The sequence below is a fragment of the Taudactylus pleione genome, unplaced genomic scaffold (genome assembly GCF_031769625.1).
Source record: "Taudactylus pleione unplaced genomic scaffold, aTauple2 ptg000665l, whole genome shotgun sequence".
In the NCBI taxonomy this organism is placed as follows: Eukaryota; Metazoa; Chordata; class Amphibia; order Anura; family Myobatrachidae; genus Taudactylus; species Taudactylus pleione.
The window spans coordinates 1,359,035-1,385,474 of record NW_028285067.1 but is presented as its reverse complement, the minus strand read 5'-3'; the positions used below and the strand labels follow the sequence as shown (position 1 = coordinate 1,385,474).

The 26,440-nt window shown below is 44.1% G+C and overlaps 1 protein-coding gene across 2 annotated transcripts in view; it reads left to right on the top strand.

Moving 5' to 3' along the window:
• Nucleotides 1–26,440, top strand: part of ITIH6 (inter-alpha-trypsin inhibitor heavy chain family member 6) — a 97,473-nt gene that overhangs the window by 20,278 nt on the left and 50,755 nt on the right. For both annotated transcript variants that reach the window (XM_088455678.1, XM_088455677.1), the window contains exons 3-7: nt 5,957–6,111; nt 16,293–16,403; nt 24,310–24,557; nt 24,749–24,918; nt 24,997–25,113. In XM_088455678.1, the coding sequence (XP_088311804.1) occupies nt 5,957–6,111; nt 16,293–16,403; nt 24,310–24,557; nt 24,749–24,918; nt 24,997–25,113 (801 nt within the window). The remainder of the gene's footprint in view (nt 1–5,956; nt 6,112–16,292; nt 16,404–24,309; nt 24,558–24,748; nt 24,919–24,996; nt 25,114–26,440) is intronic.

Here is a 26,440-nt window from a genome sequence, read left to right as displayed (position 1 = left end):
TCCCCCCCTGGAAGCCCTGACACTAATTCCCCCCCCCCCCCGCACGGCTATCCGCAGCGGCGCCCAGCATCCATTCAAACAGGATTTAGACACCTGTCATTTAACCCTCACCGGGATTAAGTAGTCGGGAAGCCAGCTGTCGGGATTAGGTCCGCCGGCTTCCCGACTGCATACCAGTTGGAGAGAGAAGCTGGGCCAAGATATATTTTATTTAAAATTTGTGAGATGAGCCTGTTTTTAAAGGAGGATGACATTGTCCCAGTGGAAAGAGGTGAGGGGGGAGGGGGTTGGGGGGGGCATTTAGTGGAGAGAGGAAGCAGAGGTGATGGGAAGGAACATAGTCAAAGAGGCCGGTTGTACGGTGAGGTGATAAGATGGGTGCAGGCATTTCATCCCTAGTCACAGAAAGAACAGGGTGGATTGGTGAGTGTATGAGGTGTACAGAAGAGCTAGGGGTTGTTAATGATGGGCGCAAATGCAGAAAAATAATATATTAAAACTTGACTTTTATTATTATTATTATTATTATTATTATTGTTATTATTATTATTATTATTATTATTATTATTATTATTATTATAGGGAAAAATCACATTCTCTAGGAATGGTACCGTGAAATATAGAGGTTAAAAATATTTTTTTATTAAGACTAAGGGGTCTATTTACTAAGTGAAAAGTGATAAGAAAGTGATAAGGTGCCAGCCAATCAGCTCCCAACTGTCATCTCACAGGCTGTGTTTGAAAAATGACAGTTGGGAGCTGATTGGCTGGCAACATATCACTTTCTTATCATTTTTCACTCTGTCTCCTAACACTGCTTAGTAAATAGACCCCTAACTGACATACATACAGATTAGTGTAAAAAGGTAGAAAAATGTGAACGATTAGTATATAAAAAGCAAGGTCCACTGTTCTAGTCTCCTAATATTATGGGCACTGTACTGTAACAGAACAGAGTAAATCTATGTAGTATAAATGTATTAATATATTTATCAACATACATATAGATACTCCACAAGTGTTAGAGTGTATGTGTGTTGAGGAATTTACTATTATTAGTTTACTGAAGGTCTGCAACAATCTAATAATACGTGATTTTTAACAATAATAATACCTATTCCACTTAAATAGCAATGTTAAATACACAATAGAAAGATTTTTTTGTACATTTGAGGGATATGAATAATAATGTTCCTCTTTGATATGAAATATAACTGCTGCATCAATCCCCTATGATTCATACAGTTAAGAATTCGCAGTTGCTACAGTGACATTCTGATAAATTGTGTCAATGGAATTGCTAACCTGTATTCTTCAGCGCTCTCAAAACTAAATGTAACAATCACAGAATAGTCGATATCCTGCAAATAACTGTAGTGTTATAGATACACCAGTCTATTATAGGGAAAATATGTAGGAGTGTAAGCTGCAGCCATCCAAAAACACATATATTATTGGTAGATCAATGATGTTAATCCAGACTCAAAACATCCACATATTTGTTATCCAATATGAGTATATTCTTTCACCTATTGGTGAGTGTAAAATATGGTGGGCGAGGTGTTCAGGGTCTGGCACAAGAAGATATCTTGTCAAATGGTGTTGATTTTATCTTTCAAGTAGGTGTCAAAGTCATGTGCTGTAAGGTGAGGAAGAGTGAGTTGGTGCAGTCTGAATGAGAATCTGGTTTGTTAAGGTGTCAAGGAGACATCAGGGGGCATATGTATCAAAGCTTGATGTGAGATAAAATTGTGAAATATATATCACCAACCAATCAGCTCCAAACTATCATTTCTTAAACACAGCCTGCAAAATGTAAGTTAGAAGCTGATTGGTTGGTGATATATATCTCACAATTTTATCTCACATCAAGCTTTGATACATATGCCCCCAGGGGTTAGAAGTTCTGGGTAGATGTTAGAGAAGTGAAGTAAGTTGGCATGGCAAGTGAGAGAACAGTGTTGAAAGGTGCAAGGATGGGTTTACAGCGGAGGAATCCGGTGTTGAAGCTCAGAAGTACGGGAGCACTTTCTTAGGTAGCTGTTGTTCTGTGTGTCACGGTTGAGGGTTGCTGTGTAACAGTGCAAAACTTTTTTATGGAAAAATGATCTTCAGTATTTTTCTACCCCAAACAAAAATACCCCAAGTAGGCTTACCTGACTCATCTGTCTGTATGTACTCAATATCAGGCTTTGCCCACATCTATCACATAACCATATGAAACATGATCTACAGTACAAAACATCCAGCTAGCAGAACACTTTGGGGCATATCCAATTAGGCACGGGGCTTATCATGCAGGGAAAAACTCCAAGTTCCACGCCGAGAGCTATTCAACTACTCAGCATTTTCCCAGCATGGTAAACCCTTGTGCAATGCGCGGTAGCCCATAAACTCCACATAGAAAGTTATGGGTTTCTCAACTCGTTAAATCCAAGAGGGTCCATTTTAATGCAGACTTTCTCTCGCAGCTCCTGATACTGCGAGGAAAAGTGCACCCTCGGGGCTTAGGACGCAGGGGGATGCAGGACCTAATTGAATAGATCTGAGACGATTAGCCCGGGGTATACAGTGACCATAAAATTATTCACTTCCTTTGTTGCTTTTCATAGTTTATTTTCTTACATATTGGAATTAAAATGGGTTTATTCAGGAACTCTTTTCTTGATCAACACAATGGGGCTGATTCTGAGTCGTAGAGAGACGAGGTTGCCTCTGCGTAATTTGACGCAGGCGTGTCTGCTTCTTTATGCTAATGTCGCTACCCTGGTGCACATCCATGTCCGACTGTGCAAGGACTGAGACTCCTACTGTCAGCGTCTGTAGGTGCTGAAATACCACTTGGTGCGTCTTTAGATACCACCATCACTCGCACAACCGAAACTTGCACCAACTCTATGGCTGGCGCATATTCTCCGTCTGAGTGTGCTCTCCAATGTGAGCGGTTCTTCATCTGTACACGCAACTGCTTTCAGCGAGTCACGCCCGCAACATGTCCACCACACTCCCATCAGACGGAACATCTCTGTGCAGCCTTTTTAGCCTTGTTACCTCCCAGTCACCGTTCTGGAACATCCCTTACCTTTCTGATACTTTGGGGCTTATGTAATGGGGCGCGAGCTGGCGCTGCTGCGAGAATTCATGCGAGTGTTCCCGTATTTTGAAAGCGTCAATCATTTTAAAGGCGAAACCAGCTTGGATTTGCCTTTAAAATGATTGCCGCTTTAAAAATGCAGGAACACTCCCATGAATCCCTGCAGCGGCTCCAGCTCGCAGCCTATTACATAAGCCTCCATGGTTTTAAATTTGCTTTGCAATGTTGTACAAACTAAATTGGGAAACTTGTAATGTTCATATTTGCAAATAAACAAATACAATAAATGTTTACATAAATATTCATCCCCCTAGTTTAAATGTAGTAGCATCATTATCATTCTATAATTATAGCTACGAGTCCGTTTGGGTCTCTAGCAGCTTTGCACAGCTGGACACAGCACTTGTGGCTCATTCATATTTGCAATATTGTTTTAGTACCATTAAATACTATACTATGTTACCAATAAGAGTACCTCTTTACAATTATTTTTATGTAGCTCAGTGGTTCCCAAACTGTGCGCCGTGGCTCCCTGGGGAGCTTCGGGACACTTGCAGGGGTGCTTCAGGTTGGTGGTCCAGTACAAAATAAAATTATTTATGGTCAATGTAATGTAAATATGTGAACAACCAGAAGTGCAAACCTGTCCCCCACCACATAACTTTGAGGTAAGCACAATTTACTTCACTTTACTAATTTTTTTCTGATTCTCTCAATAACAAGCTTAAACTAGGGGTGCCGTGAAAACAATGCTTATACTCTAGGGTGCCATAATTCAAAAAAGTTTGGGAACCACTGATGTAGCTGATGAATTATTTTGCTTTCCTCATCTACTCTGTTTTAACAGTATTTCCTTTTCTGACAAGAGGCAGAGACGGATTTACTAAAGAAAATGTTGTTGGCCCCAGCAGGTAAACAGATTCTAGGGGGTGAATTTATTAAGCATGGGCTTTTCAGGGGTTTGCAAACCATCGGGCATCATCTCAGATTGGCAGCGGGTTCTAAGTGCAAAATACTGCATTTACTAACGGTCGTTTGCGACAGGCTCCCTATGGGAGAAATATTGTGTTTTATTTAAGTGTCTTTTTTTTACATTAAACTGGGGTTTGTATGTGTCTGGGTTTTGCATATTTCCTGGGTGCCAGGGCATGCTGGCACATGTGATTGTGCAAGTGCTGGCAGACATTTTGTGCAACAAAACATGCTGGTACCTGTAGTGCGCCAATAAATTCAAACTGTTCCTGTGTTTTTAGGCTCTGTGCTTAGGTTAATAGGAAATGTATTTATTTCTGATAAGCTCCTGAAACTTGTACATTATATGCCTCTTTTTATTGTTATTGTTACCTTTTTAATAGGATATGTAATACTAGGTTAAATAAAAACACAATTCACAAAACACCAGTGTTGTTACTTGATAATAACAAGTTGTTCACATTAACTTTGTTTCATGTATTCAGTAGTTGAGGTACAGCCATTACTGTATTTGTCATCTCACATTCTTTCCTATGTCTTCTTCCCTTACCTTTTTCCCCAATCATCTACTTTTCTTTCTTTACTTTTCTTTTCTTAAATGTGAATTTATAAGCACAAAAATGCATCAAAAGTGCATTGAAAACACATGGGCCATACACAATACAATAATCACTAACATATAGCGAAAGTTATCCTCAGCAAACATTTTATTTTATAGCCATAAAATAACCACCTGTAGGCAAATGGGCCACTTTTTTACAATTTGTAGGCAGGGTCTCCTGGCCGTTCCAAAAACCTGCTCACCATATACCTCCCAACATTTATAGTGTCCGGTACAACTAGGTATGGCCATCAACCATCAATGGTTTATAACCATCGATGGTCTGTGTTTTTTCTATTGATGATGGAGATGCAATGGTCCTTGGCCATGGATGGCAGAGAGCCAAGCAATGTTTTCTTTTTCTCCTCCAATGCAGGGGTCACAGAGCTTAACTCCGTCCCTGACAAGACTCACAAAACCTCACCCAATTCCCTGATTGGCCCACCGCCTGCTGAGTACCGCCTCCAGATGGTGCACTGATTGCGTTAAATGGTGTAAATCATCGATGATTTCCTGTAGATGGTTTCCTGCCATCGATGTAAACCACCGATGACCACCATCAATGGTAGACCCGTCGATGCCTACCCCTAGGTGAGAGACAGCAGGGAGCAAGCTGCTACTTCACTTGAGAAGTGGGTGTGGCCATGAGGTACGGTAACACTCCTCCACGGGGTCGTGCCAGCTCTTGTGCTGGACAGCCCTTGACTCATTACCTTCTTTTTGAATGTCCAGTGCTGAACAATTACTTCCCCACGTGTTTGGCTAATTGGGTCAATGTAGTCCTGACCAGTAAGACAGGGTGGAGCCCTCAAATGTGGAGTGTCCTTTCAAAATCATCAGGAGTGCAGAGACAGTTATGGAAAACACCTGTTGTATCTGCAGGTGTATGACCCCTGATATAATATGGGCCTTCCATAGATCTACTAGCAGAAGCTAATTGGGCCCCCTCTGCTATACTTCCTCATTTGTTACTGTTTTGGAGTGTTTTCCTGGCGTTGACAAGGACTAAATCCAATTAACTATATTAAATAAAGTCCTGATAACAAAAGTGCATCAAAACCACATGTGCCCTTGTTTGTCGATTAGCGCTGAATTAGATGGAGATCTCTTCAATGCACGAGAATCATCATTGCACAGACGTCATGACAGTAGGCACTCACACCATAGTGCAACATACTGTAGCTGAAAATACTTCATTACTTTTACAAAGAAACTCAGTTTTCTAATAGAGTGGAACACAGATTAACATTGTGTGCTTAATCATAATGACTGTATTTCATCTCTTCTAGTTGACAATCCGCAGCCTGAACATTCAGTCCACCATAGTCTCACGCTATGCCTTTACAAAGGTGCACACCGTTATGGCCAATCCTCATGATGTGTCTAAGGAGGCGATCTTCGATTTGGAGTTGCCCAGCTCAGCGTTCATATCCAACTTCACTCTGTAAGTACATCACATAATTTTATTGAACCTTATTAAACTGCAGGTCAAACCGAACAAACAACAATAAAAAATAACCAGAGCTTAGATATATTTTCTTACCGTATATTGATAAAACATCCAGGGACTTATTCTCAGTCGGACGCATCCATGGCCACTTTTCTGTTCAGCTACAGTAGTCTACTTACTCCTTATGCTAATGGGAGAATTTGCTTGTGTATACTAAAAATCTGTGCATCTGCACGTGGAAACCTGTCCCACCCACTGGTTTTACAGGCGCAACCATCATCGATAGTATCTGGACGGGATGGGTATGCTATCCCGGCGCTGATAATGTCGGGGGTCAGAATCCTGACAGCGTAATCCCGACGGTGGAAATCCTGACGCATGCAGGTAAGTATTTTAACCCTTCCCCTAATCCACCTTTCCTGCAGCCTAATCCTAAACCTCCCCTCCTGCAGCCTAACTCATACTTACCGACTTTAGTGACATCCATTCCGGGACCTGCCGGAGAGGAGACGCTTTTCACTGGTACAGGGGCGGGGCCAAGCTATCGCTGTCATCAGGCCCCACCCCTTTACATGAAAACCATGCTATTCGCGAGTCTGTGAGGAGGAGGCGGAACTAAATGATGCGATACGCGTCATTTAGCCCCACCCACTCCCTACGGACCTGCACATTTCTCAGAAAATCTCCCCATCCAGCACACTAGGAAGTGGGTGGGATGCGGTAGATCTGCCTACTCTTTTCGGGGGTGTGGGGGGTTACCCGAAAAATCGGGAGCTCTCGCGACTCCCAGGAGAGTAGGCAAGTAAGGCCTAACTATAACCCCCCCACAGCCTGAACCTAACTTTCCACTCCCGCAGCCTAATCCTAAACCTCCCCCTAGTGCCTAACCCTAATACTCACTGTCGGGATTGCAGCCGTCGGGATTCTGGAACCGGGATTCTGACCGCTGGCATTGTGTGCGCCAGGATGCTGACTACATCCCATCTGGACTTGTGCCCACCCCATGCTGGAATAGACGCCTGATTTCCATCCGCACGCTGCGATCGAGCACTGAAGCCGCCATACACACCACCAACACTCTCATCACAAATGAGATTGAAGCGTTCCATGGTCAGCACCCAGAAATCCCTATTCCGCTGACAGTGCACTCTGTACGTATCAATCTGTATGCACCATCTAACTGTCTGTGTATGCCTGATCTGGCGCATGCACAGAAACCCATTTCTCTCTTGGGCGCATGCGCGCAAGCTGAAATCCACGAGAACGGCGCGCATTGTGACTTGGTCAAGTCCCCCGTGTTATAAATATATATGGGAAATTAAACATGTTGCTGTTACTGTATAAGGCCATTTGGAGTTGCATTGAAGTAATATACCACACTCTCAATCATAGGGAGCGATTACACTTTTTGTGACTATTGTAGCTCCTGTGTAAAGTGACCGAGAGCTATTCAATTGTATTACACAATCTTGCGTAAATATTCATTGACGCACTTGTGCATGCTTGCATTTGCAGTACTACAAATGCGTGCACTATATTTTAAGAGCATGGTAACCATGGCCAGTGAAGGGGCCCAATGCTACTCGGCATAGAGCCCGTTATCTCTTGGTCATTCAAATCACCCCTTTCACTTGTAGGACCAGACACAGACACAGAGTATTGCAGGCTGGGCTTTGAGAAAATGTAAGAGGTAAAACTGTATGTTTCCCATCCAGCTGTACCATGAGGTTTGGCCTGAACTACATGCTGCTTGGGGGGGGTGTAAACTGGCACACATCGGATGAGGTTTGAGTTAACACCCTGCCCTGGAAACACCATGCGATATGTGGCAGTTTTCAAAGCGCAAATAAAATGAATCTGCTGCTTAGTAAATTTCCCCCTCAGACATAACTGAGGAGAAACCAGGTGGCATTGACCTCAGGATGGTGTTTAATCTGGATGTCATCTCCGTGGAAATAGAAAAATACCAATAATATTCATAGATGTTTAAAATATTGTGTAAAATACTTTGCAACAGAAGTGGGGAAAAAGTAAATTACCTTTTTTGGGGGGTTATTTTTAACTCATAGTATATAAATCACAGAAAAGTATATCAATATGCATCTAACATAGGGTATTTAAATAAGGTTACATTCTCTAGAATAATATGTGTGCCTGCACCTGTCACGGTGTTGAATCCAGGGAAGAAGAGGAATAGCAAAATATGTATCTCCTGTGTTTAGTAAAACAACATTCACAGCAGTAACTGTGTGCAATGAGACCAATGGTCTATGTTACCACTACAGTTTTACCAGCAAACATGTTTGACTGACTCTTTACAGGACCGGATTAAGGGCAACATCAGCCTGGGGCTGAAAATAATCAAGAGCTGTTATGTCGGCACTAATGTCTCCCTAAATACATAAAACATTTCAACAAACCTCAGGCACAATTGTATGGGACTAAACAAAGTGAATGTAAGGACATGAATGAATACATTGATAAGATGTTTTCCATCATCCAGCAATTGGCATCCGTTGGAGTCAAAGTAGACTTCGAAGAGGTTGCTATGGCTATGTTGCAGAACCTGACCCCAGAATTCAATTTTCTGGTAGTAGCATTGGAGTCAAATACCACTGCATTAACTACTGATATTGTAAGTGCAAAGCTGCTACCATTCCAAGAGCAGATACCTAGATATACCAGATATCTGCCAGAATATCTGCCTTATATAATATGGACACTATGTTTAAAAAAAAAAAAAAAAGTACAAATGCTTTATTTGCCACAAAGGGCACAAGACATCCAATTGCAGACTAAAAGACCAATGTGGTACGCAGAAAAAGTGTTATAACAAAACCAAGTCAGCTTTGAACATAGCAGACAGGCATAGGAGAGACTGCTGGTATATGGACTCGGGAGCCACTACACATTTTAGTTGCAATGAAAAATGGTTCAACTCATTGAGAGAATGTGAACCCATCATAGTCAGAAGAATCGGGGACAAAGTCCTCACATCATCTAAAGCTGGGACTATTACAGTAAACCTAAAATTAAAGGTAAAACTGTAGTCACAGATATTGAAGAAGTTTTATTTGTACTAGGCCTTGGAACTAACTTAATCACCATCAGTAACCTTGAGAAGAAAAACTACAAAATCAACTTCACAGAAGGCAAGTGTGCTGTGCGTAATAAGAAAGGGACAATAATAGCTACTGCTACCTGATGCCAGCAACTCTATGTCTTAGATACTGAACAATGTTATGCAATGGCTGCATCTGACTGTAGCCATGCTATGAAAATGTGGCAAAGACTGTTGGGACGTTTAGAGTATGATAACATATGAAAACATCAAGAAAGTTGGTGACAGGAATATCTATAGGCAATCCTGATCATCTGGAGTGTTACAATTGCATCAAAGATAAGCAATGTCGATGCCCCTTCCCAAAATCAGCAACTAGAGCTGAGACACCACTATCATTGGCGCACACTGATGTATGTAGTGCTATGGAACATGAATCATTCAGTGGATTCGGGTATTTCATGACGCTAATAGACGATTTTACACGGATGACCCATGTGTACTTCCTAAGGGCAAAAAGTGATGCGATGCACAAAATTGCAGACTACGAGAATTTAGTAGAAATTTAAACGGGTTACAAACTAAAGACTTTAAGATCTGACAATGGGGGAGAGTACCGAAACAAAAGATTTTCGGACTTCATTAGAAAATATGGGATCAAGCATCAATTAACCATGGCATATACACCAGAACACAACAGTGTAAGGGAGCGTGCGAATCGTACTATAGTGGAAAGAACCCATGCAATGCTGAATGATGCTGGCCTTGGGCTTGACAGTACAAGCAGCGGTTTATCTAAGGAATAATGCACCCACTGTTGCAGTGAAACCTACTCTTGTTTGGATTCAAAGTGTAGACTAATCTCCTTGCTCACGTCCGCTATGCACCAACCAACTTGTAGGCATCTGCCAATACATTTATCACTATGAGTCGAGTTCATTGTGCACGTATTTATAACTGACCTTCTTATCATACAGGATGCACAATGGACCTGATTCGGCAGCTGCTTTAAGCGTTAGGAAATAATTGCGGATTTCCACCTATATCCAGAGTCTGCCAAATCTATGCGAGCACGCCATTCCATTCATTGGTGAATACAGCCGTCATCATCGCCCCCATGTATCAGCACCAATCTTATCGTTGGTGCGATAGATCCAACTGAAAGCAGATGGATCACTGTGTGTACTCACTTCTGAATAGCCTGGAATTCCGTCAACATGCCCACGGAACATTTATTCTATGTGCAAATGTCCCATTGCTGCCAAGTAACAGCCACTCAGCTACAAGTGGAGATCAAACTGTGGCCATATGTGTTTTTTTTTTTTTATTATTATATCTGGTTCTACTATGAAACATGCATAGGAACCCAATCCACTATCAAATTGGTTTGACATGCCCTAGGGGGAACCACCCTGTACTAAGAAACTTTTCTTCCTATAGATATACCTGTAGTAAGATACCAGCAGACATTTCAAAGAAACACTACAAGCTACTGCATAACAAACATAATGTGACAATAAAGCAGAAAGGAGCTGAGGGACGTGGGTGAAGGCTCATGAGGTCCTGTATATAACCTCTGCTCTTGCACCTAATTGTACTATTATCACCTGCCTTCTATTGTACAAGCATGCTAAAACTATTACTACTGTATCACCAATAATCTATATAATAAGCGAGAAAGTGTGCCTGACTTCCACCAAATTTGGCATGGTGGTGTAGGTTGACCAGGTTTAGGTTTCTGCCTAGATTTGAACTTTGTCAGTGCCACACACTGTCACACAATCCCTAAAAATGGGGACACTCTTAAATTATATAGGTTCTGGGGCGGCTCAAGTGGAAATTGGCAGTCTGCCAAAAACATGTGTGAAAGCTACAAAAGTATTCTTTTAATCTCACAGTCTGAGCAAATGTCAAATTGTATGACTCAAGCAAGTTCATATAAAATCCAGAGTTAGTCCTTTTTAAAGTGACCGTATATATTAGTCAGCTGTCTGTGTTTGCATGCAAGGGCTTAACTAGAACTTTGGGGGCCACATGGCAAGACCTTAAAAGCCCCCCCCTAGAAGTAAAAAAAACACATACATTTGCCCCCACACAGACAGAACCCATTTATGTTATGCCACACAGAGCCCATTTTGGTTATGCCACACAGTAGTACCCCTTATACACATTATACCATGCAGTAGTAGTGCCCCTTATACATTATGCCACACAGTAATGCCCCTTATACTACACAGTAATGCCCCTTACACATTATACCACACAGTAATGCCCTTTACAGATTATGCCACATAGTAGTAGTGCCCCATATAACACATTATTCCACACAATAATAGTGCCCCTTACATATTATGCCACACAGTAATGCCCCTTACACATTATGACCCCCCCAGCAACTCACCTCCCTGTCTCCCACCAACAGCTTCTTGCCTCCCCCTATGTGCCATCAGCAGCCAGCAGGTGTGGATTTGGGACTGGGCTGCCAGTTAATTATAGGCAGTCGCAGACATTGACAGACAGCACTGGCGTAATTTGAACACGCCTCTAGTCGCCAGCCAATCAGAACTTGTGGACTAGCAGCCAATCAAGAGACGCCACTGCTTATTGGCTGATGGCCCGCGAACTCTGATTGCTCCACAACTGGCGGCACTGTCTTTCCATGTCTGCCTGCCGGTGCGCTAGATTTAATCAGCTGGCGAACCAGCACCAGATCATTACCGCTGCTACCCGGCCCCCCTAGGCAGCCCTGACAGGACCAGCCCACCTTGTCTGCATGACTGGGTGCAGGCGGAGCGGCGGGCCACAGAGGCAGCTCGGGCACTATAGCAGCCGCACCCGCGGTAGTTACGCCACTATGTGCATGCATGTTAGCAAACAGTGGGGTCCTTTTCAGGATCAATGGAATGGGGTTATAGGTGAGGACAATGTAAACAAATAAAGTCTGCAGGTGTACTTCTGGGTCCAGTCTTCAACCCAGGCAACGTCTGGGTATCCCAGCTAGTTATTAATAAAAATAATTTTAATAGTTTTGCAAAGTATTGTTTAACATTAAGTAGACCCAACAATTACCTTCCATAAATGAACATTTCTGCAGCAGACATACTGAGAGCATATATTGGATCCAGCATAACAGGAGAAATGGAAATAATATATCTAATAAGTCTTTATTAAATATACACATTTCCTTCCACATACAAATTACCAAAACACGGGCAATTATAAAACACTGGCAGTAGGGTGGACTCTGTCATTATAAAAACACTAATCACATATAGACATAATATTCTCAGTGACAGGCAGACAGTAGTCACATATGGATGTTATCCCTAATTATCCATGGGTCTCACCTTTGTATCCTCTGGAGCTACATTTGAGTTTAGCAATAACAAACTCCCTGTATGTTTTGACCATAGTGCTGGTAAGTTTGTCGCTAAGTAATTATAAGATGGAGGCATTCACAGGGAAGGTTGCTGCCATTTCCGTGCCATTCTGCTTATGTTGGCCACAAAAAAATAATTCAAAAATAACCCTGTGCTTTGAAGTCATTTTTGGAAAATGATCAAGGATACACAGAGGAGGGGGAAGAAATGGGGCAAGGCATCCGAGCACATACAGCTCCCTGTCACAAGGAAAGTTTTTGTCCCTCTGGCCAAGTTAATCTTGGCCGGCCCCTGTCCTTCTAAAGTTTATGCTGGCCAGCCGTCTATGCATGTCTCTCTTAAACTTCAGCTTGCCTAGAGACCTGGAAACAGAAGAGCAGCTGTTTCAATCACTTGAGATTTTTTTTTTTTCTCTTAAGAAAAAAGAAAGTAGGAACCAACATTATTTGTCCAGAGTGCAAAGTTTTTAATTGGAAATCTGGGACAAAAATGACCATTTGGCGACGTTTGTGTCCTAATGTCCATTGCTAAGGAATTCTACCAACTTGAGTTACAAATAGAGAGATCAGCAAAGATCAGTACAGAGTGTGCTAGGTTGTAAATTATGACTGAGAATAAGGATTGTCCTTTTAATGAGATGCAGTTCTTTCAACACACTGCGCTCAATACAGAATTCGTATGTAAGTAGATTAGACTTTTCTCACAGGTATTATAAACACTCAGAATAGTACAGCTATAACATCTTGTTTTGTGTGATAAATCTAAGGATGGATAACATACTATGGGGTCTATTTACTAAGCAGTGTTAGGAGACAGAGGGCCTGAATCTGACCCGGTCGTGAGCGCTGTGCGCTCGCAACCGGGTCGATGGTGGGCCAGTGCGCATGCGCACGACGGAGCCGGCTCCGTCATGCGCATGCGTGAGACCCGGATAGAGACGGGCAAGCCGTCACTCCGGGTCTCGCACCAAAGGGGGCGTGCTGTCGATGTTGAGTGACAGCACGCCCCCTTTGGTGGGCGGGCCGGCGGGTGGCTGCCCAGAGGGAGGCGTTCCCATGTGATCATCTCCGTTTGGGGACGGCCCCACTGACATCACGATGTCAGTGGGAGAGATTTCGGCTCTGTTAGAGCCGAAATCTCTCTGGGGCCTGTGGAAACGAGACCCTACCACAAGGGTCTCGTCGCAAGCCCGATGGTTGCGATGGTCTTGACCATTGCGACCATCTTCCTGGCCGCTCGCTATAGCTGTGGGTGGTCACCCACAGCTATACAAGCGGCCAGGAGGCCGTTCAAAAAAAAAATAGCCCGGCCCTGATTCAGAGCGAGCGCTATGTCAGAGCGTCTGGCTCTGAATCAGGGCCAGAGTGAAAAGTGATAAGGTGCCAGCCAATCAGCTCCCAACTGCCATCTTACAAGCTGTGTTTGAAAAATGACAGTTGGGAGCCGATTGGCTGGCACCTTATCACTTTTCACTCTGTCTCCTAACACTGCTTAGTAAATAGACACCTATATTCTCTATAGCAGTGGTCGCCAACCTTAATTGAGGTGTGAGCTACTTGAGAAAAATTAAATCCCCTGAAGAGCTACTAAAATTCTAGAAAAAAAAATCTGACTAATAAACGAACAATTGAAGGTCATTTAATGAAAATGAAAATAATGTTTAATAGAAAATCATGCATTTAATTATTACAGTAATATCGTGAATAAAGTTTAAGAACAGGCACAAATTTACTGTTAATTACCAGATAGTAGGTACGTGCAGTAGAGGAGCAAAAGATATAGGCAGGGCTGCTGTATGATTTTCCGGCAGGGTTGGGCAAGAGTCACTCGCTCTGCGGTGGTGTAGACGCCGTGGGTGGAACCACGGGGAAGCACAGGCTGCACCAATCACCTGAAGTGCTTTGCCTGTGGCTCCACCCATGGCGTCCTCCTAGTTGACTCTGCAGTACTGCAGCTAGGTGAGCTACCAAAATTAAGACCGCAAGCTACCAGTAGCTAGCGAGCTACGGGTTGGAGACCACTGCTCTATAGACTGTTACATTGTTTTAACTAGAACATAAAATGCACTGCGGTATTATATATTTTGCAGGATATTTCATACTTGGAGTTCACATTTTTTTTATGAACATCTAGGGGTATATTTACTAAAGTGAGAGTTTTTAGAAATGGACATGTTGCCCTTAGCAACCAATCAGATTCTACTTAACATTTAACTAGCACCTTCTAGAAGATAATAGCTAGAATCTGATTGGTTGCTATGGGCAACATCTCCACTTCTAAAAACTCTCACTTTAGTAAATATACTCCCCCCAGTGGCGGATCAGGGGCGTACACAAAGCCCGAAGCCCCGTCCACTCCTGATATTGTCAGTGTCTGACAGTGCGGCCGCTTAGGCCCGCAGCGCTAGCAATGCCTCACACATCTCCTTACCTCCCAACATGACCCTCTCCAGGAGGGACACAATACTCTGGGAGGTATGCATCGCTGCTGCCGGCAACGCTACCCCTGTGCTGCTTCTCCTGGGCTGCCCGCGACGCTTCTCCTGGGCTGCCCGCAATGCTGCTCCTGGGCTGCTGGCGACACTTCTCCTGGGCTGCCCACAACGCTGCTAAACTGTTGCTAGGCTGCCAACCCAGCGTAGTGTCCTGCGGCCCTCCCTCCCCTGTATCCTCCCAACATTTGCCTCATTGTGTTGCTGGTTGCCTCCTCTTCCTCCTCTGTGCACCGCACTGGTGCACTTTGCAGTTCACACCCTGCACAGAGGTCCCATCTATTCTGGTCTGAAAGAATTGCAGCATAAGCCGGCCCTGGGGCTCCACACTGCGTAACAAATGTGGAGGAGGCATGTGGAGCAGCATGTCCAGCAGTTGAGTGCCTTGTTGTTATGCACTATCTGTTTTAATCACGGACATAAGGAGACATGATTTAAAAGAAGTGACAAGGGGGGTCTAGTGGAGCATATTATTATATTATTATGTCATGTGGGGTCTGGAACATATTGATATAAGTTGTATAGTATTTTTCCCCCCAGAGGAACAAAAACAACAAATCAGCAATTAGCTTTTATCTACTGCCATTTACAAAATGAAAGCTAGTGTCTGATTGGATGTTATGTTTCTTTGACAAAAATAGTGTACCTCAATGAGATCTATGAAACATGTTCCCCAATAAATGCTATACAAATAAAAAACAGAAATTCCACAGCTGCAAAATAAAAGACTATTATCCAGAAATGACATCTATATAACAAAGTACTGAAATAAGACAATATCAATGTACTTGTATACTGAGATGTTACTTTCCACAATATTAAGGTGCTGCACCCCCAGCTTCACCGCTTAATTGGCCCCACCCCCTTTTTCCACTGCTCCACCCCTTGCACTTACTGCTGCTATTCCGTCCCTTTCCCACGCTCCAATCCGTTCCTACCCCCCCCCACTCTGTCCTATCTGCAACTCCCCCCACTTTGTTCCTCCCGTTCTCCTCTTCTGCAGTGCTAGGTCTGTCACATGACTCACGTCTCCTTAGCGGTGTGAGCCGTTGAACAGGCGTTGCGTGACTTGGCTTCCACTGCGCATGCATGTTGGATATGGAACAGACCTTAGCAAATGATTGTACAGATTATGAGCTTCCAGTATTGTACGCAAAACAAGGATTTCATACACGCAGTCTTATATATTGTTGTTCAGATGGAAAGTTTTTACAAATTCACAAAGAATTGTTTTCTTTTACAGCACAGTTAATGGTAATAGGCATGTTGCTGAGGTAAAGGAGAAACACCAAGCCAAAAAGATGTATGAGGATGCAAGGCGGCAAGGGAAGACAGCAGCTCATGTTGGAACCAGGTAAGAACACAAGTGGCCCCTTACAACCGTTCAGAGGCCCCGGTATAAGTTTAGTACCAACATAAATGTGCTACTTTTTGAAAACGTTAATAATATTTTAAAATGTTTCAAAGCAGATCTGTAATTTACACTCACCTGCAAATAAAATAGATAAAACTAAACACATCTCACAATTAGGGCTGGATTCAATTATCAGCGGAGGCCGTTGGAACGGGTTCAGGCAGATTTACTTGTTACCTCCAAATATCTGATTTCTGCTCACAGCCTAAGGAGGTGCGAGCAAAAATCAGCTACAATACAGGGCTGATAGAAGTGCAATGCGATCTGCCAACTGCAGCGCGTGTCTTTTTGAATTACTGTATGTTGCAGGTATATAGTTTCTGATATACCCATCGTTTAGATCTCAACATAGGATTACCCATTTTCTTGCCAGATATGAATATATATTTATTCTGTGATATCATCAAACGAGTTGGGTATGGGCAGGGGTGCCATCAGAAATTGTGGGGCCTGGGACTGACAAAACAGGGAGCCCCCCCCCCCAGTGTTTCTGCAACTCCAGCCCCGCAGTGTCTCTCCAGAACCAGCCAGCCCCCCTTCTGTCTATGCCACCCAGCTCCTCTTCTGTCTATGCTGATCAGTTCCTCTTATGTCTCTGCCATCCAGCCGTCCTTATGTCTATGCCAGCCACCCCCCCCTTATGTCTATGCCAGCCATCCCCCCCTTATGTCTCTGCCAGCCAGCCCCCCTTATGTCTCTGCCAGCCAGAACCCCTTCTGTCTATGCCAGCCAGCCCCCTTATGTCTCTGCCAGCCAGAACCTCTTTTGTCTATGCCAGCAGCCTCCCTTCTGTCTATGCCAGCCAGCTCCCCTGATGTCTATGCCAACCAGCTCCCCTCCTGTCTATGTCAGCCTGCACCATTTTTGTCTATGCCAGCCAGCTCCCCTCCTGTCTATGCCAGCCAGCTCCCCTTCTGTCTATGCCAGCCAGCTCCCCTTCTGTCTATGCCAGCCAACACCCCTTCTGTCTATGCCAGCCAGACCCCCTTCTGTCTCTGTCACCCAGCCCCCCTTATGTCTATGCCAGCCAGCAGTCTTCGGTCTCAGTCTGCCAGCCCTTGCATGACATTAAACTTACCTTCTTCTCTTCTGGCTCACACACCGCGGTTCTTCTCACTTTCATGATGTCATGCGCGTGCCGGTTCGCAAAAGAAAACTTTATTGCACTGCCACTGCACTCAGTAGGAGCGAGATCCCTGTCACTGCATTGCATGGGGGGTATAGATTTAGCGGGCGAGCAGACATGCCACTCCCTCTGACTTTGTGGCATGGTGGGTGGTAGATACGAGTGACCACACCCCACCCCTCTCTGTCTGAGTGTCCCCGCCGATGATGGCTCTGGGTACTGGATCCCGGTGGCCTTAACCCTCCCGTCCCGCAGCAACCCCCACAGCCTATCCCTAACCCTCCCCCTAGTGCTTAACCCTAAACCTAACCTTAATACTTACCATCGGGATGTTAGCAGTCGGGATTCCGGTGCCGGGATTCAGACTGTTGTAGGGAATCCGGCACCGGTATTCTGACCATCGGCATCCCAACCGCCAGGATGGTGATGACATCTCCATCAAATTGCCAGCTTTCACTCCTCCTTTAATTTCAACTTTTAATTTTTTTCTCTCCTAAAATACTACTATATTTATGTCTTAAAGTAATTATGAGAGTGAGAGACACAAATGATAATCTTTATTATGTCTCACTTTCATGTGTTCATTGTTTTTTTACATTGGTCCAAGTGCATCTAAAACAACAGTTTTATACAAAGTGCAACTTTGAGGTGCAAAAGATGTCACAATGAAAGTATAACAGAGGGACAGATTTGTGCCACATCTGAGACGGAAAAAAATAATATAAAGCAGGGGGAACCTGATAAAATCATCTTCTAAGCCAATTTATCTAATTTAAACAACAATGGGGGAGATGTATGAACAGCCAAAGTGGTATCAATTATGTGTGCTGATACCGCTTCTCCCCGCATGTATTATTGGCTTGGCATTAAATGACATTGGCGCTATGCACACCTGTCTTTATCGGCGCTACCATCTATAAGATAGCAGCACCAATAACCTGGGCAATGTATGAACTGTCAGTTACCTGCTGCGGTGGCTGCCGGTTTCAGTGGCTGCACGCGGGATCTCGCAATTCTTGTGAGATCCCGCGCATGCCCAGTAGAGGCGGCCAAGAGTGAGACACAGCGCATCAGCACTAGGCTGATGTGCTGTGGGCTCAAGTGGAGATCGCCACTTACATCTCATCGTTAGTGTTTCCTACTTCGCCTTGGTAAAGAGGTGAAGCAGAAAGAGTTATAGCGGCACGATCTGTGCCACTATTATACATCCCCCCCCTTGTTCCTTAAAAAAGTTATGTCTTGAGTGGCATTGCTGACATCCCCCAAAAAAGAGGGCCAACTTTATCCAGAAGGCCCCTTTATTGGGAAAAAAGTTGCCAGGTGTAAAGGAGGCTGTGGAATTGTACCACGCCCACCTCACTCGCTATAACCAGATGCCTAGAGCTAGAGGAGGCAGAGCAACGCATATCAACTGCAGAGCATGGCACACGATTTAAACTGAACTCAGAAATAAACCATCTCCTCCCTTCAGGAAAAAAATGGAATATCATGAGAATTGCAACAAATGAAACAATTTGTAGCACATTGGTCTACCAGGATCGGTTAAACCTAAGGAACTTATGCAGCTGGTCTTGAATTGGCTTCCTTCAGAATCGGGAAACTGTGCTAGTGGAGAGGGTGCATAGGATAAGCCCAGAACATCAGTTGGATATGCAGAGGCCTTGAATACTTGATTATGTGATAAAGTTCTGCTCTGTGACGCATTTCGCAAACACCCAGGCCTTACCTACAATGGCGAAAAGCTGCTACTTTTTCAGGATGTTTCCTACCAAGTAGCTATGAGGTGTCAAGAGTTCTCTCCTATGTGTGGCCAACTGTTTCCAGCTGGTGTCCATTTCACTCTGCTTTATCCAGTGAAATTGAGAAACATGCATAATGGAAAGCCTTATTTTCATCAACTCCTCATCTACTCCCCACAGGAGGCTACTACCTACAGCTTCATTTCCTGCCATGGACTCTGCTGACTGATCAAATTCCATTCACCCAGTTTTTCAAAGCCTCCATATCATGGACATAGAAATGAGGCACCCACTTTCTTTTTGCAATGTTCATTCTTCGCTTCTTCATGACACCTGGATGGCCATGCCTTAATGTCGTTCCCTCACCACTACATCCCCCCATTTCACACTGTTTTTCTTTTGTTATTGAATTTTTGCGACTTCGTTGGTTGGTTTATTTGGTTCGTATAAAGATAAAAATGTGCATGCTCGCTAACTGCCCACTGTTCCACAGTATTGCTGTCTGATGTATATTGCTAATGTTGTTTGTAATGTGTTTTCTTTCCATTATCAGGGGTACCAAGAGTGGGGTGGGTACTAATTATCCAGGACGGGGCTTATTGGAGGGGCCTGGCGGCGGCCCGGATCTGCCGCCGCCCCTCCCCTCTTACCTGCAAACTCCCTCCTAAGCCCAGCACACACTGCCGAGTGCTGGGCTGCAGTGGGGAAGGGAGACTGCTGCCTCTCCCCCCCTGGATTTGCCCCTGGCTGAGGGGCTCACAGCATCGGCCCTTTTAAGTGAGCAGCTCTGTGGTAAATACTTTTTTTCCTATTTTCTTTTTCTAAGAGTGGCATGGCCATACCTTCCGAAGTAAGGCCACGTCGCTGAAAAGTATGAGGTCCAGGCTAGCTCTCTATGGGCCTGCCCACTATTCGCCGACTGGCTCTTTCCTGCTGACTGGGACATGAAGGTCCATAGTTACGTGATCCAACTCCTGAGCCACATCCCTTGTGTTAGTATAGTATAGATAGGGGATGACCTGGCTAATGAGGGGGGCAACCTATTTCATTAAATTTGTTTAATGGAATGATAAAGGGGTTGGGTATGTGATCCTGGCGGCGATAATGCCGGCGGTCAGAATGCAGCATAACCCAAACGTTGGAAATCCTGACACATGAAGATAAGTATTGTAACCCTTCTAACCCTACTCCTAACCCTAGCCCACCTTTCCATAAACCTAACCCTAACCCTCCCCCCCCGCAGTCTAACCCTAATCCTCCCCCCACGCAGCCTAACCCTAATCCTCCCCCCCACAGCCTAACCCTAATCCTCCCCCCCTGCAGCCTAACCCTAATCCCCCCCCCGCAGCCTAACGCTAAACTTCCCCTCCTGCAGCCTAACCATTGTCCTCCCTTCCCGCAGCCTAACTTTAAACTTCACCTCCCGCAAACTAACCCTAACCCTCCCCTCCCGCAGCCTAACCCTAATCCTCCCCCCACCCCGCAGAATAACGCTAAACTTCCCCTCCCGCAGCCTAACCCTAACCCTCCCCATCTAAGATGGTGATATGGGGCAGGGCCGTAGCTAGGGTAGTGCGGCCGGTGCCATCGCACAGGACACCACAGGTCAGGGGGCGCTATTTGGGCCTATCAAATGTCTGTTTATTATCATTCTCACTTGTAGCTTCCTCTTATTTCATCCCCAGCATCTCCTGGCCTCCCCTATCTCTTCCCTGGCCCTTCCCCATGAGGCCATTCCCCTTCTTTGGGTGCATTTTGTCCCTTTGAAAAATGAGGGGGGCGCCAATGCTCTTTCTGGCACAGAGCACCAAAGAGTCTAGTTACGGCTCTGATATGGGGCCATATATTTACTCATGTGTCTTATAAAACAAAGTTTTCTGCCAAATCGCTAAGCGCTAATTTGTCAGAGGCTTATGCAGCCATTCTTTTGAAAGATACGGATGCCCTCAGGGCCTCAGGCAAACCTACGATTATGTTAAAATGTTTATGATACTTTATGTACCGAGAAAGTCCAGATGAACCTTGATCAGAGAGCCTGCACTTTCCATTTTTTTTTTTTTGAGACATGGCTGCTGGATGTTCAAAGATTCCATTTGAAAATTCTTAACTTCCTGTTATAATTTGGAGGTGTTACAAAATGGTGCCACCTTTATATTATGACTAAAAGGTCTATTTGATTCCTTAAGATTTCTTCCCCTATCTTAAATACTTTTACACTACTTTACCTTCTGTTCTTATGGTTTTTTAGCTTTGGGTTAATACCGTGGTATGGTGGGATTGTGTTTGCTTAACGAGTTATATTTTTTTCATGTTTGTAACATTTATATCTAATTATTCTGGATTTATTTCTTATACTTATTTGTTGCTCAATGGCTGACAGTGGACTCTGGGATTCAGCAAGGAATGCAACTGCGAATGCAATAGCATGCAGTTCAGTTGCGTTAGTATGCTAATCCATTGCGATCGCAATGCCACCGCTGCCCTACATAAGGACACCCACTTTACTTAGCACACATCCGTAATGTTTAGCACACAGGTTCTCAAACTCGGTCCTCAGGACCCCAAACAGTGCATGTTTTCCAGGTCTCCTCACAGAATTAGTGAAATAATTAGCTCCACCTGTGGATCTTTTAAAATCTGAGTGAGTAATGAATGCACCTGTGCTCTTGCTGGGTGACCTGGAAAACATGAACTGTGTGGGGTCCTGAGGACCGAGTTTGAGAACCACTGGTTTAGCAGGACTGCGAAACCATCGGTACAGTCGAGTACCATCACAGCCTCACGTACACTTGCACAAGCCCTGACATTATTGTTAACTTCCACGCACGCTATCAAGCCTCAGGCTGCATAGGGCATCGCAGTGGATAATTTATGCAAGCCCCTGCAACGCCGTTGAAACTCACTGGCACGCCTGCGTTCGCCCGACCCCCCATCCTCCCCGTTACCACCCACAAATGGTACTTCCTGTCAATCACTCTGCGATGGGTCTGCGTGCCTTGTTCGCGCACTGCAATGCAAATGCATGGGCAGTATGCAACAATCGGATGATTGCGTGCGTATTAGCAACTGCGTTCCTTGCTGAATCAGGCCCTCTGTTACGCTCTTCTCGGATTTTAATTTTTGACATTCTGGGCCAGATTTAGGGGTGGACGCACTGCCGATGTCGGACGTGGTGGAGAAATGTTTTACTACTGCGCATGCGTCTATGTCGCACCACGCATGCATTCCCATTGTGTTCATATAGAGTCGCAGTTGAGATTTCAGGCGCACGCAGGGAGATTCAATAAACAGCAAAAATAATCCAGGAGCCAGTAGGGGTGTATAGACAACCTATCCTCTGCTGATAATCAAAGCTGCACACCCACAAAGAGGCTTTGCCAAACCTCTACCAACAAAACGTGTAAAAAGACAAAATAGTAGGGGGCGCTTATCACTCACAACAGTGGATCATAATTCAATAATTTATTGATACAAATCAAATATATCTTTGTTTATAGACAACCAACATTTATAAAACTCCCGGAAGTAGGGTTATTAATACACAAATTTAAAAACAAATATTATATGAAAAAAAGAGCACATGAATCTAATAAAAGCAGCGCCTATAAATTAGCTAGCTAATGGCAGGCATCAAAATAATAAAATTGTTCAATACAAATATGATCTCACTTCCCAAAAAGCCTTCTGCAATTGTAATACTTTTATATATTAATCCTTATTGTTTTGCAAATTAGTAACTTTATGTCACTGATCTACGATATGAATAACAAAAATGTAGTAAAGTTTTGCAACTTTAAATCATTCGCAACCAGCCGCCGGGAATCCCAGCTCTCCACAGTACTCCAGTAGTAGAATGTTAATAATAGATATGTAACCATATGTTACAGCATGAGATAATAAACAGTGAGCTGTCCAGAGTACCAGCACTCCACAGTACTAACGGTGTCAGTGGGACCCATTTATTAAGGATCGCATTTTGCTTAGCATTCCCGATATTGATACATTTGGCAGCATCGCATCCCCCATAGAAACCTATGGGGGAGGCGGCTGCCGGCGGCAATGGAGGGATCGCAGCAGGTATCGGAGATACCTGCTGCGGTCCATCCTTCATACATTCGGGGGATACTTAGTATTTGAGGTAAACCCCCAAAAACAGGTGTTTTCGGGGAATTTACCTCAAATGCACTTTGATAAATGGGCCCCATAGTGAGCTAAGATTTGGCTCAAATAGCAGGTGAACAGCGAGTCATCCAATAATGTGAATAATCCCCCCAGTGCAACAACGCAGCTCTCCTCTCCATGGAGCTCCCCTGTTCGGAGCCCTGTAAGATGGAAACCCCACAAGGCTTAGCGGTATCACGGGGAGGTGCCGGTGAGTCCAATTTGGTTTCACAGGGGAGTTCTGCCACAGGTCCCGTATCCTCGATGCGTTTCCCCGCACCTGGCGGCTTTTTCAAGAGGCGGAAGTGCTCACTGGTCAACCAAATCCAGAACAAATAATGCTAGTAATCAGTGTAATCAGGTGAAGTTCAATTCACAACAATTAAGGAGCTTCTTGTTCCGGAAAAGTGCTCATAGGATTACTAAATTGTGCCTTTTTCTAAAAACACGGATGTTCACAAGGGAATGGCTGTGTATAGGCTTGTGCATAAAGCTGTACAAGGGCCACCGCCAATAGACGCAGCTCAGGGGACTTCTGTCTCCACCTCTGAATCAGGCTCTGTTGTCTGTTGTTTATCTTCTGTACTAATTGCTTTATGTTCTCTTTCCTTTTGCTGACGACCATTCAAATAAAATGTTTTTGTTTTGTTTTGTTTTTAAAAAGGAACACAATGGGGCATAACGATGACCCCAACCAGCATTGGGGCCAGCCAGAGCTTTCATAATGACTCCATAATATGTGGACGATGGTTGCACTTTAATTTACGACATGTTTGTGACAGAATTAAAATAGAAAGTAATTGGATTTCCATCACTGCAGGGACAGAGAGACAGAGAAGTTCCGTGTGTCTATGAATGTGGAGGCTGGTGGGGAGATCACCTTCACGCTGACCTATGAGGAACTGCTGAGAAGACACCTGGGGAAATACGAGCACCCTGTCAGCGTGAGGCCAGGGCAGGTAGTCCAGAACCTCACCGTGCAGGTGACAATCTCTGAACGGACAGGGATAGACTATGTCCGAGTTCTGCCTCTGCGTGCCAGCCGTCTGATTACCAACAATGTGCGAGGTATGTTCTACCCACTAGCACACAAGGCTAGATGCTGCTAATTTGGCTGGAAGTTGATATACAAAATAATTTAAAGTCAGCTTTGGGTAAATGATATCTGATTGCCAGTTCCGATACCTATCATTTTTCCATCATGTGCTTTGGCCTAATGTCTACAACATGGCGGAAGTACTTATCTATCTCTTCTACAGGTGAGACAGCAATGCCTCCATCCACCGAGATAGAAAAGAGCTCTAACTGCGCACGGGTCACTTTCCAACCAACACCTAAGGAGCAGACTGCCCAATCCAACTTTGGCATTGCAGCAGATTTTGTTATCCAGTACGACGTGACCTTGAAAGATCTTGCAGGGGATGTTCAGGTAAATCTTCTGATGTAATTTGACGAGCCCCTTCAAAGTTACACACCTCGAAACTCATCTCTCCTGTTTGTCATCCAGATATACAATGGATATTTTGTTCACTACTTTGCCCCACGAGGGCTACCAACAATTCAGAAAAACGTCATCTTCGTCATCGATGTCAGCGGGTCAATGTTTGGCACCAAAATGAAACAGGTAAGTCTTTGTGTGTCTCACAGTGCTAAAGTGGTTGCATCGTTACAAAGTTTTCAAATAGAAAACTGTAGAGATCTCGGAACATGCTGCAGATTTACCAACATCGGGAGGTGTCTCTTATCGGCAAATTAGAATGTGACGCAATGTGGTGTCATGTGACGCTGGACTACATTTGGTTTATAGATGCTTTGAATTTAATTTATTCTTTCCAAAGATGTACGGATCATTGAGCTACGGTTCTAAAACACTACATAAATCTAAATGTCACTGATCCTCACTATTATGAATAGATGAGTAGAGTTTTTTACATTGATGACTTTCAATTATGTTTGAATACCATTGGCTCTCTCAGGCATGCCTTTCAATTGTACACCAACACCAAAAAGCATGTATTTGAATGAAAGAAAAACAACAAGCAGCATGTGTAGTCTACATATCGCCAGTATTAAATGGCCAGTTTTGGCATCCCTGGGGCTCAAGCTAATGTTTGGAGAAATTACATAAATTTTATTATATGTATAAAGTGCCTTTGTCCTGAAGATTCTGTAGACAGTGTGTGTGCCTGTGTACATGGCAATCATCAGAGCCATAACTAGACTTATTGGTGTCCTGTGCCAGAAAGAGCATTGGTGCCCCCTCATTTTTCAAAGGGACATAATACACCCAAACAGGGGAATGGCCGCATGGGGAAGGGCCAGGGAAGTGATAGGAGAGCCCAAGATATGCTGGGGATGAAATAAGAGGAAGCTACAAGTGAGAATGATAATAAACAGAAATTTGACAGGCCCAAACAGCGACCCTGACCTGTGGTGCCCTGTGCGATGGCACCGGCCGCACTACCCTAGCTACGGCCCTGGCAATCATGTCTTGTTATAACATACAGCAGAGAAGGCTATAATGAGTTCATTTTGAGGGTTACACTTTGCTTGTGGTTGGTGACTAGTTACACCGCATGTCAAACGTGACGATTGCATTGGATACATGATGATAATGAGAACTTACGGTTGAGCAGTGCTCCCGACTTCAAGTGTAATTTCTAATGTTCATAGGGAAATTAGAACTAAAGAGTTTGATTTGCATTTGCATGTTTTTAAGAACAGAAGCTTAGTAAAAGCATCCATTTGATTCCAGGGTGTCTTCCTATATTTTAGTCTTCCCTTTACTCACCTTTTATGAATATTTATATTGATGCAAGATGCAGTCTCTCAGCTGCCATTATTATCGTTGGGGAAGGGGCCCAACTGTAATGTAGCCTTCACAGCCCAAAGGCGCTTTACAGGTATGTGGCTCCATTGAGAAAAAGGGGTGTAAAAGGACATTATAAAAT